Source organism: Quercus suber, unplaced genomic scaffold (genome assembly GCF_002906115.3).
Source record: "Quercus suber isolate HL8 unplaced genomic scaffold, Cork oak 2.0 scaffold_260, whole genome shotgun sequence".
Classification (NCBI taxonomy): domain Eukaryota; kingdom Viridiplantae; phylum Streptophyta; class Magnoliopsida; order Fagales; family Fagaceae; genus Quercus; species Quercus suber.
The window spans coordinates 481,957-492,718 of record NW_027069716.1 but is presented as its reverse complement, the minus strand read 5'-3'; the positions used below and the strand labels follow the sequence as shown (position 1 = coordinate 492,718).

The following is a 10,762-nucleotide window of genomic DNA, read 5'->3' as shown; positions in this document are numbered from 1 at the left end:
GGGGCCCCCCTCTCTGGCTCTTCTTTTCTTTTCAATTCTCCCTTACGTTAAAGACATTCTGGAGGCTCTTCCTTAGGAATTTCTTTTCTGTAAGCAAAGTATTTTAGGCTTCAAAGAGTTGAATAAATTTCTTTGAATCCTAAAATATTCTTTCACTAAGAAGAGCACCCTCATGCAAGAGGTATTCCATTCTTTCTTTTTCTAGTCTTTATTAATTTTGTATGATGATGCATGTTTGATTATTTCTTATTCTTGATATAATTGCCATGTTTTGTTTAAATTGTTTTTCTTTCTTTAAATATGTTCTAGATGATTGTTTGTTGTGATTTTTTCTTTTGAATCTCAAAATCTACTGTCAAATATTTTTTTAAACACACCAAATAGATCTAAATTTTTCAGATTTGATTTTTTTTTACTCTCAAAACTGATCTGTATTTTCACTCAATATAGATCTGTTTTTTTTTTAACACATAAAAACTAATCTGCATTTTCATTAAATATAGTTCTGATTTTTTTAACATATAAAAACTGATCTGTATTTTCATTAAATACAATCTAATTTTTTTTTAACACATAAAAACTTATTTGTATTTTCATTAATTACAGATTGATTTTTTTAATACATAAAACTTACTGTTTTTCATTAAATAAAATCTGATTTTTTTAACATACAAAAACTGATCTGTATTTTCATTAAATACAAATCTGATTTATTTTTTTTTTTAGAAAAGTTTTATTTGACACAAAATTGCAAATTTTGGAATTTAAAAGAAGAAATTAGAAATAGGTTGAAGTCTTTTCTTTTTCTTAATATGTGATGCATGTAAAAAAATTTATCTCATGAGTGTGAATCCTTTTTTTCAGAAGCCTTTTTTTATGATATGTTGAAAAAAAAATCTAATTTTTTCTTTACAAACAAATATATATATATATATATATATTTTATCTACATAAAAAAAAAAAAATCTAATTTTCCTTTACAAATTTTTTTTTTTTTATCTACATAAAAACAAATCCATTTTTCTTTACAAATTTTTTTTTTTTTTTATCTACATAAAAACAGATCTGATTTTTCTTTACAAATTAAAATATTTTTTTTTTCAAAAACAGATTTTAATTTTTCTAAAAAAGAGGATACATTCATAAATAAGTTTACTTGAATTAATTTCAATCAATGTCTGTCATTATGTTCAAAATATCATTCACATCATGCAAAAAGGTATATTGGTCATTAGATTCTAGAAGACTTGACTCTTCTTGGCGAAATGGGTGCTAACACCTTCCCAATCATAACCTAGGCTCCGAACTTAGGTTTTTGGATAAGAGATTAGTGTCTTATTTATTTATTTTTTATTTATTTTTTGGTAGATTGTAACTAGGAACAAAAGCTTTGTATTCTTTTACATAATTGTAACTAGGACTCAAGGCATTGTAGGGTAATTTACCAAGATTTATTTATCTTTATTCAATCAATAACAATGAATTATCTTGATCTGTATTTTGTATTTATTTTTTTCTTATTTTTTCATTAAAAAAAAAAAGTGGGACCTACACAACCTATCCAAAAAGAGAGGTGCCCTTAAAAGCACCCAAATCTCTTTTTTGAGAGCACCTTTGCGGTCTCTCATACACACAATTTGTAAGGTTGAATTAATCAACCATTTAATTGGCTTTTTTCCGTGATCAATTTGCTTGTAATTTAGCACTTGTAACCTTGATTTAGGTGGGAAAATTGTAAGGGTATATATATATATATGATAAGACTATTTATAATTTATAATAACGTTGATAATAAATAAATAAATAAATTATAGAACTTCTTTTAAGTTTAATGAAACTCTTGGCTTTTCTCATGCAGTAGACGGGTTTGGGGCGTGATATTAAAGAGTCGTTAACCCTATTGGGGATCGATAGGGAGGCTGCTAGAATAATGTTTAAGGTTAGCTAGCCATCGATACGTTGACCCTGTTAAAGAGTCGTTGACCCTAGTGATGTTATTTTATTTTTCAAGAGGATGGAGAGGGACTACCAAAAAATTTGTGATTTGTTGGTGAAAATTCTGTTATTTGTTGGTGAAAATTGGTGATATTTTTTGGTGAAATATTGTGATTTGTTGGTGCTCTGATGGGTAGCTTGATGAGGCTAAAATATTGCAGAAGGATGAAAAGAGATAACCCAAAAAAAAAAAATAAATAAATAAATTGGAGAGGTAAAAATATGTAATATATACAAGATAGACAAAGTTTGACTACAAACTTAGTTATAACCTAAAACTACAATTTCCACTTAAAAAATTAACATGATTACATAATTTTAAAATCTAACAATTGAGTTGTATATTTTTTATGTTCTTAGTACACACTTCAAATTTCATGCCAATTAGATATAATTTAACTATTCGATTTACAAACTTATTTTTAATGCATAATTTAGACCACAAAAGCTTGAAGTTTGAACAATTGATTGATGAGATAAATATTGATCTTTGATCGTTTGGAAATTTTGTAGGCATGGAGGATATAGAAGAAAATGTAATTTAAATGTAGATTTGTCAAAATCACATCCAATAAAAAAATAAAGGCAAAATTTAGCTACAAAATTAGGCTACAACTTTATTCAATATCATTCACATTACTACATATTTTGAAAATCTAACTGTTGAATGGTATGTTCTTTATATTCTTAATACACATATCAAATTTTGTGTCAATTGAATATTATTTGCTATATGGTCTATAAGATTACATTTTAAACATAAAGTTTTGTCTAAAAAATAATGATTGGAGTTGTAACTTTAAGCTACAACCAAATTTTGTGCAAAACTTTATAATAATAAAAAGATTACTTATATGGAAATCTAGAAAAAAAAAATAGAGAATTTGACTTCTTCTTTTTTGAAAAAAAAAAAAAAAAAAAAAAAGGGAAAAAAGTTATAAGCTAAATGTGGATGCTCTAAAACCCATTCATATGGTATGATTAAATTTCCTTCTGTTGTTTGTTTCTCCTTCGTTTTTTTCCATATAAATTTCCCTCTCTATTGTTTTTGTTTTCTCCTTCGTTTTTAGTAGTAAAGATATCAACCAAAAAAAAAAAATCATCTTTAAAACGTTGACATGTATCATTGGTCATATTAAGAGCAATTAAATAATTTATCCAATTAGTTTAACTAGTAACATCTTTAATGATTAAACAAAAAATTTGTGATTCAATCACCACTTAAACCAAAAACTGACTAGTGTTTTGTAACATAATTTCCTCGACATCACAAGTCAAAATAACATATGCCAACTTTCCCTGCACAGAATTGAGGTTTTTTTTTTTTTTTAATAAATTTTTTTTTTGAAGATTGAATTAGTCTAGTCAAAGGTACCAAGGTTAAAAGACACTGAAAAACAAAAATTCTACTCCGACATTCGTAGCCGATATTTTGAATAATATAAAACTAGTCAGTCTTCATTTTCTCTTACACGCTTTTACGTATATTGAATATTTTCCAACCATGTTCGTATATAATAGTTGCTGTAATTAAGATTTAAAAGAGAGTTTTGTTTGTGTTGTACTTTATTTTAGTATTTATTTTTGTTCTTTTTGGGTGAACACAGTTATCAAGTTCTTAGAATGGCTTTTCCTTTCATTACCGGTAAAACAGTAATAGAGTTTTGCCTCCTCTTTCTCATTCTAGTATCCTTTCTTCTTTCACTCACTCATGGAGATGAAGCTGCTAATACGACTAGCGAAGTTACAAATATTGGTGCCATCATTGATGTTAGTTCCCGGATTGGGAAAGAAGAAAAAACAGCTATGGAAATTGCTGCTGGAGACTTCAACAACCATTCAAAGACTGATCACAAGCTGTTTCTCCATTTCCAGGACCCTGGACAGACCCCCTTCAAGTTGTTTCTGCTGGTCAGTTATTCTCTTATTATGACAATTAACAGGTTCTTGATTTGATGTTAACTATGTTGTTTCTTAACAATTTTTGGTGCAGTTGATGAGCTTATTAAAGAAAAGAAAGTGCAAGTGCTTATTGGCATGAACAAGTGGGAGGCAGCAGCATTAGTAGCTGATATTGGAAACAAAGCTAATGTTCCGGTTCTTTCATTCGCAGCTCCTGCTATAACCTCACCAATTATGCAACATCGTTGGCCTTTCTTGATTCAAATGGCTAACAATGATTATGCTCAGATAAAATGCATTGCAGAAATTGTTCGAGCCTATAACTGGAAAAAAGTTATAGCAATATATGAAGATGATGCATATGGCAGTGACTCAGGGATGTTAGGCCTTCTATCTGAGGCACTTCAGGAGGTTGATTCAGAGATTGAGTACCATTTGGTTCTTCCACCAGTTTCTTCTCTCCCTAATGCAGGGGGTTTGTTCTTGATGAGCTATTGAAACTACAATTAACAGCACAATCTCGGGTTTTTATTGTTCTTCAGTCATCAATACCAATGGTATCTCATTTGTTCAGAGAAGCTAAGAAAGTAGGACTTGTAGGGAGAGAATCAGCTTGGATAATTCCAGAGAGTGTTGCTAGTGTCCTGGACTCCGTTAGTAATGCAGTTATATCCTCTATGGAAGGTGCTTTGGGAATCAAGACCTACTATTCTAATAGTAGTAATTCTTATAAGGATTTCTATGATCAGTTCACACAAAATTTTTGAAACCAAGTATCCCGAGGAACATAATCATGAACCAGGAATTTATGCTCTAAGAGCATNGAGAGATGACAGTAGAAAGCTCGCCCTCTTTGGTTGGTAGAGGTTGAAGTCGATCAAGAGCTTTGGATCGACTACGAGTAACTGGGCCGGCATAATCACCAGTACTGGAAGCATCAACGGCTGATTTTCGAACATTCTTGCTAGAGGCCATTGAAGTTGGTAGCAAAATGATGTCGAATTTCTTTTGAAGGAGAAAGAGATGAGAGGCAGAGAGGTCCCACTGGGCGTGCCAGAATATGTAGACGACTAAATTTCTAGTTCGAAATAAATCAAACAAGTAAAATAGTTGCACAAATGCGAATTTGTATTGATGATTGTGGTATAATTCTCTGTAATTACAAAAGAGTTATCCTCTGATTCGATCTCCTTGCAAGACTTATTGATTTGGATTTGTGGTAATGTGATTGTGACTTGAACACAAAATATCCTTCAATTTGGTTGAGGGATGGATCGAAAATTGCTAAAACGGAATTACAATGAATTTCTGGCTATGAGCTTGTTAGAAATCCTTTGTTCTTCACGTTCGTCGTGTTCTTCGAATGTTCTTCGTGTTCTTGGATTTGTGGTGGAAGTTCTTCGGGGCTTTAGAGGCTTGAATCCATAGAGCTTCACTAATTTGTGATTTGTTGATGTTTTCGGACACTTTAGGCTTGATTCCCGCAAACTTTTGGATCAAGGCGGATGATTTGGATGATTTCTCTTCGAATGTTCTTCGTATTCGAAGTTGAAGTTCTTGAAGTTCTTGGAGGCTTTAGAGCTTGGTTCCGGCAGAGCTTTTGGACTTCTGAGTGCTTCAAATGGTTTGGTCTGTTCCTAAATGGCTTAGGAAGGCTTCTATTTATAGGAGTTTTGGGGTAGGTAAGCGACACTTGGCGGAGTCTGATTGATGACATGTGGCAGAGCTTGATTGGTGACATGTGGCAGAGCTTGATTGGTCTGCTTATGTCATCGCCTGCACATGCTGGACTGATTGTGTCATTGCTTACACGTGCGAGACTGCTTATGTCATCGCTTACACGAGCTGATGCATGATTGGTTCTTGTATGACACTTGGCAAATTTCTGTTGGCTCTTGAATAGTAATAGTAAAACCTAGCAGCAACATGTGGTGCTTTGTAATTGGCTGCATTTTGTGGACTTGGTAGTGTGACGTGTCAGCTTGTGATAGGTCGGGAATTTTCCTTCTCTACACTCACATGTTGGATTGATGCTCCTGTGATCTATGACCATAATGTTTGGGTGATTAATTTTCGACACTTCTCCCTTTGTTTGTTTGCCTCTTTGTTCGTTTCTTGCTTATTTAGATTCTAGGGTTGGGGTGTGTGTATATGTGTAATGACCTACCTAGTAAATTCCATTTAAGTAATCTAGTAATACAAATGAGGGCCACTTCTAGCTACGCAGCCGGGGATGCTTAACCCCATCCTGCGATCATACCCTAACTCTAAACTCAATTGTGTAAACCTTCATCATGGAGTTATTAAATGTTACCTGAACCTATAATCAGACAAGGACTCCTTCTATGCCTCTATTTTAGAGGCATTTGTGAACGGTTTTAGACCCCTTAAAACATAACCAGATTGAGTAGCTTAGTTAATTAGCCAAGTTGTTACTTAGTCAAATTATGCAATTCTAGGTTAAAACAATCAAACAATCATATCAAGAATATAAAGCAGCGGAAAAGTAAATAACACAAGATATGATCACCCAGGAAACCACACAGTAAAAACCTGGGGAGGATTTGACCCACCGATCCTCAAGGCAAACCTGAATCCACTATGAAAGAATCGAAGTTCATACAAAAGGACTACAAGCTCCCCGCTCGACTTCCTAATGCTACCCACCAGTAGAACTTACTGACACGACATGTAAAGTAATATAATTAGTTTACCATTGCACAAATTCTCTTATTTCTGTGCATGTAATTAGATAATTTTAAGAGATCTAGTACTTTGCAGTTAGTGGGAGTTAAAGAGGTAGGTTTAAGTTTGAGGTTTAGAATGATAGAAATACTGCAAGGTTGCAGCTCGTATTTGACTAGAAAATATACTGTGTCTGAAATAAATGTGCACTTGATGCAATAATTTGCTTACAACATAATGCTAATTTTACAAAATGGACTAATCCCTTTATGATCAATTAGGTTCATCCTATTATGATATTTCTTTCTAATGAATAGGAGCCCCCAGAGATAAAGACTAAACATCAGCCAGGATGGAATTTCTAATGAATGGAATCAATTACATTTGCAGGGGAAAGAGTTTATAGCAACCTCACTCGAGCCGTGGTGGTAGTTTGGCTCTTTGTTGTACTGATCTTAACCTCAAGCTACACTGCTAGTCTGTCTTCCATGCTCACTGTGCAACGACTACAACCAGTTAGAGATATCGAGTGGCTGAGGAGCACCAATGCAAAAATTGGTTGTGATAATGATTCATTTGTAAAAAATTACCTGCAGAATGTTCTTAAATTTAATTCAAAGAACATCATTACAGTTACAACTGAATCTGATTATGAAGAACATTTCAAAGAAAAAAGCATAGCTGCTGCCTTTTTTGAACTTCCATATGAGAAAATTTTCATCAATAAATATTGCAAGGGATTCACTATCTCCAAGCAGACCTATAGATTTGGAGGATTTGGCTTTGTGAGTAGTAATTACTCCTTTCTATCTTTTAGTTTCCACATAATTTTAAAATCATCCAGAAGTTCAATAGTGTTACACATTAGCATTGGCCATTTATGAATTAAATTCAAAAGATTCATGCATTTTTTAGATTATATTGGTCTTTTTGAATTCTTGGCAAAAAATGTGGATTCCAGACTGTTTGAATATGGAAAGAAACAATTTTGTAGAAAGTTTCTGCAAGTTTTCTATGTTGGCTAAAACTCATTATTTCAAAGAAGTCTTCATGTATTTTCATACAATGGTTTTAAAGCTTAAGAGATGTTCTAAACGTATAAATCCTCAATAAATATTATTATAGAAAATTGTCTAAACATGCTATGATTTTTTGTTTTAGTAATTCCATTCCAAATGTATTAGGATTTCACTGTTTGAGATGTATCAATTTCATGTTTTAGATTAAAAATTATAAGTTAAAGGGTAACGAGTGTCATGTCATTTAGAATATTAAATGACATGACACTTCATACATTGTCATGAAATAAAATTGTTACTCTAAAATAGATAGTATTTACTTCATGTGAAACGGAGAAGACAATCTTTTTATCTAATTGACTTCTAATTACCCTCCATGCAGGCATTCCAAAAAGGCTCGCCAATAGCGAAGGATTTTTCAGAAGCTATTCTAAAGCTATCAGAAGATGGTACCCTAACAGGTCTAGAAGAAAGATGGTTGACTCCCTCACGTGAGTGTTCAACAGACCAAACATCCAATGATACGGATCCTTTGAGCATCCAGAGCTTCTGGGGTCTCTACCTTATATCGGTGGCCATTTCTACAATTTGTTTCCTACTATCATTAATTCGATTACTACAGAATTATCAACATGATCAAGAGGCATATCAAGGCAATGGAACTGCTAGCTCTGGAAGTGTTTGGAACAAGGCAGTTGGACTAGCAAAATACTTTTATAATGGAGAGATCAATACTCCAAAGAGAGTTTCAAGTTCATCTTGCACACCAGACTTAGATAATTGGACTTCTTTAAGACGGGAAGACGTGAGCACTATCAATGTTCTGGACAATATTATTCAAGCCTCCCCACCTTCTGAAATTGAGATGTCATAGAACTCCTTATTAAATGCACAAAGTAAAATAGGTAGGTTTTACATTAAAAAAAAAAAAAAAATTGTAATGAGCCTAAATGTTATTGTATGAAAGAAAGGACTGTTAAGAGTTTGTTGCAATTAGTTGGCAGGTGAGTCACTTGTCTCACTCAATTAGTTACATGAGTTAAGAGTCAACAAACTAGAGAACTTGAAGTGAACCAACCTGTATAAATACTAGTCAAATGTTGAACATCAATAAGAAATTTGTCACAGTTTTCCTCTTTCCTTTCAATCAATTTCTTTCATTCATTCTCTTTTCTTGGAGGGTGACTACCATGAATTGGTCAAGTGTAACTAATTTCCCTAAGAGTCCAACTTTGCAAATCGTTCATTACATTTGATATCAGAGCATTGATGATAAGAACCCACTGGTTCTTATGGAATTAAGAAGATTACGAGTAGCTTTTGGAGGGAACTAGGCCTCCTAAAGAATTAGAACACAGAAAGAAGAGGAAGAGCTTAGAGAGAGAAGAATGTACTTTTGCTTATTATTTCCTAAGACGGTGAATTACAAGTAACCTAGCCCTTTATAGTAGCTAATCAACTATCATTACAGTTATACATTATGTTACAAGTTGCTAGGAACTAACTAATTCTAACTGTCACTAACATCATAACTAACTAAATGCCAGCTCAAAAACCAATCTCAACTAATTGCTAGCTCAAATAGCTAAGAAACTCAGCAACTCAATCTCTTAGTCACTGCGCTGTTCACCCAACTAAACGAACTAGTTAGTCCCAATCAGCTCCTATCAATCGACTTGGAATGGTTAAAGGTACTCAATTTTATTGTTAATTTAATCCATGGTTTGCATGAAGTAACAACAAGATTATCAATAAAAGGCCTTGCAAGGGCTCTCGTTGGTCATTGTGACTTCAACTGGCAAAGGAAGTGTATCAGGTATCTTGATTGTAATGGGAGCCACAGGGTTTCATAGATTTTGTTTCTGACAAAGAACAGAACAGCAGTTGGAAAACATTGGTTTCCTTGTTCTCTGAAGACAGGTCACAGGTGTAAAAATAACATACAAAAAATCACATCTTTAATTTTTTACAGTTTATTGGAAAAAATGGCATAATAATCTTAATTTTTAAACAATGTAGCCAATTAGCAATTTTTTCAAACTATCTAATAAAATACCATTCTTTTAAACTTGACATTGCTGATGTCAAGTTTTGACTGAAACTGTTGAGTTCTTTTTCTTTTTTATAAGGTGTGTGTTTTTGAAGTGGGGACTAATGTATCACAGGTTTGCAAGTCCTGTTACCATAAAATAAAAATAAATAAATAAATAAAGGATTACCTAGAAATGGGTGCACATGTGTGCATGGTGACCCTACTAAGTAAAGTTCCATTTATCTATAATCCAGCAATAACTGAAGTCTAACTCACTATTTTCAATGGAGTGGTCACTATAAGCGCTGTAGGCCACACTCCCTTTTTCTACCTCCCCCTGTCGTGTAGGTGGGGTATGTAATTTGCTTGTTCTCCCTCACTACAATTTGAGTTCATCATCGGCAACAAGCCCGAGAGAATGCAAATTGTTAGGTTCTAAAGATTTAGGATTTTATGTATTTAGAACTCTAATGTGTAATGTTGGCAAACCATGATCAAAACAATATGTTTAGTCTTGTTTAAGCTTGCTCAAAGTATGTTTATTTGTAAAACTGGAATCGAGTGATTGCAGATTTATTGGACTAAATCTGTAAGGCTCGATCGATCGAAAATTAGACTCGATCGATCGAACCACGTATAGATTTATTTTTCTGTAGAGTTCCAGTTCAGCCCAACCTCTATTTAAACGTCTTGGGGTTCAAGTAAAACACTCTTATATATAAGGAAAACCCTAGAACGTTTTTAGAGCTTTTTAGAGAGAGAAAAGAGAGTGTCTCTTTTGTATCTAGGGTTTTGTACCCAAACCTCTCTAAGGTCTTTGTTGCTCATATTTCTGTTTATGTAAATCTCTTGTGAGATCTTTGAGGAGCTTTCCTTCACATAAACTTAGGGTTATCAACATCTTGATAATCATTCAGTTGCAGATTCAAGAACTTAAAGATACACAAGCGGGGTGCTTGTACTTGATTGAAGAGTCCAAGAAAGAAGGAGTTCGTGGATTCGGAGCTTGCACGTGGTCGTGTCAGTAAGTTCTACTGGTGGGTAGCATTAGGAAGTCGAGCGGGGAGCTTGTAGTCCTTTTGTATGAACTTCGATTCTTTCATAGTGGATTCAGGTTTGCCTTGAGGAT

The 10,762-nt window shown here is 33.2% G+C and overlaps 1 protein-coding gene across 1 annotated transcript; it reads left to right on the top strand.

The window, feature by feature from the left end:
* Window positions 1–3,528: 3,528 nt before the first annotated feature.
* On the top strand, window positions 3,529–8,769 carry LOC112009707 (uncharacterized). Its single transcript, XM_065781224.1, is given in 7 exon segments — window positions 3,529–3,877; window positions 3,880–3,906; window positions 3,989–4,363; window positions 4,366–4,652; window positions 4,654–4,753; window positions 6,949–7,367; window positions 7,984–8,769. Coding segments are annotated over 7 exon segments (1,959 nt in total). The 5' UTR covers window positions 3,529–3,618; the 3' UTR covers window positions 8,476–8,769.
* The last annotated feature ends 1,993 nt before the right edge of the window (window positions 8,770–10,762 follow it).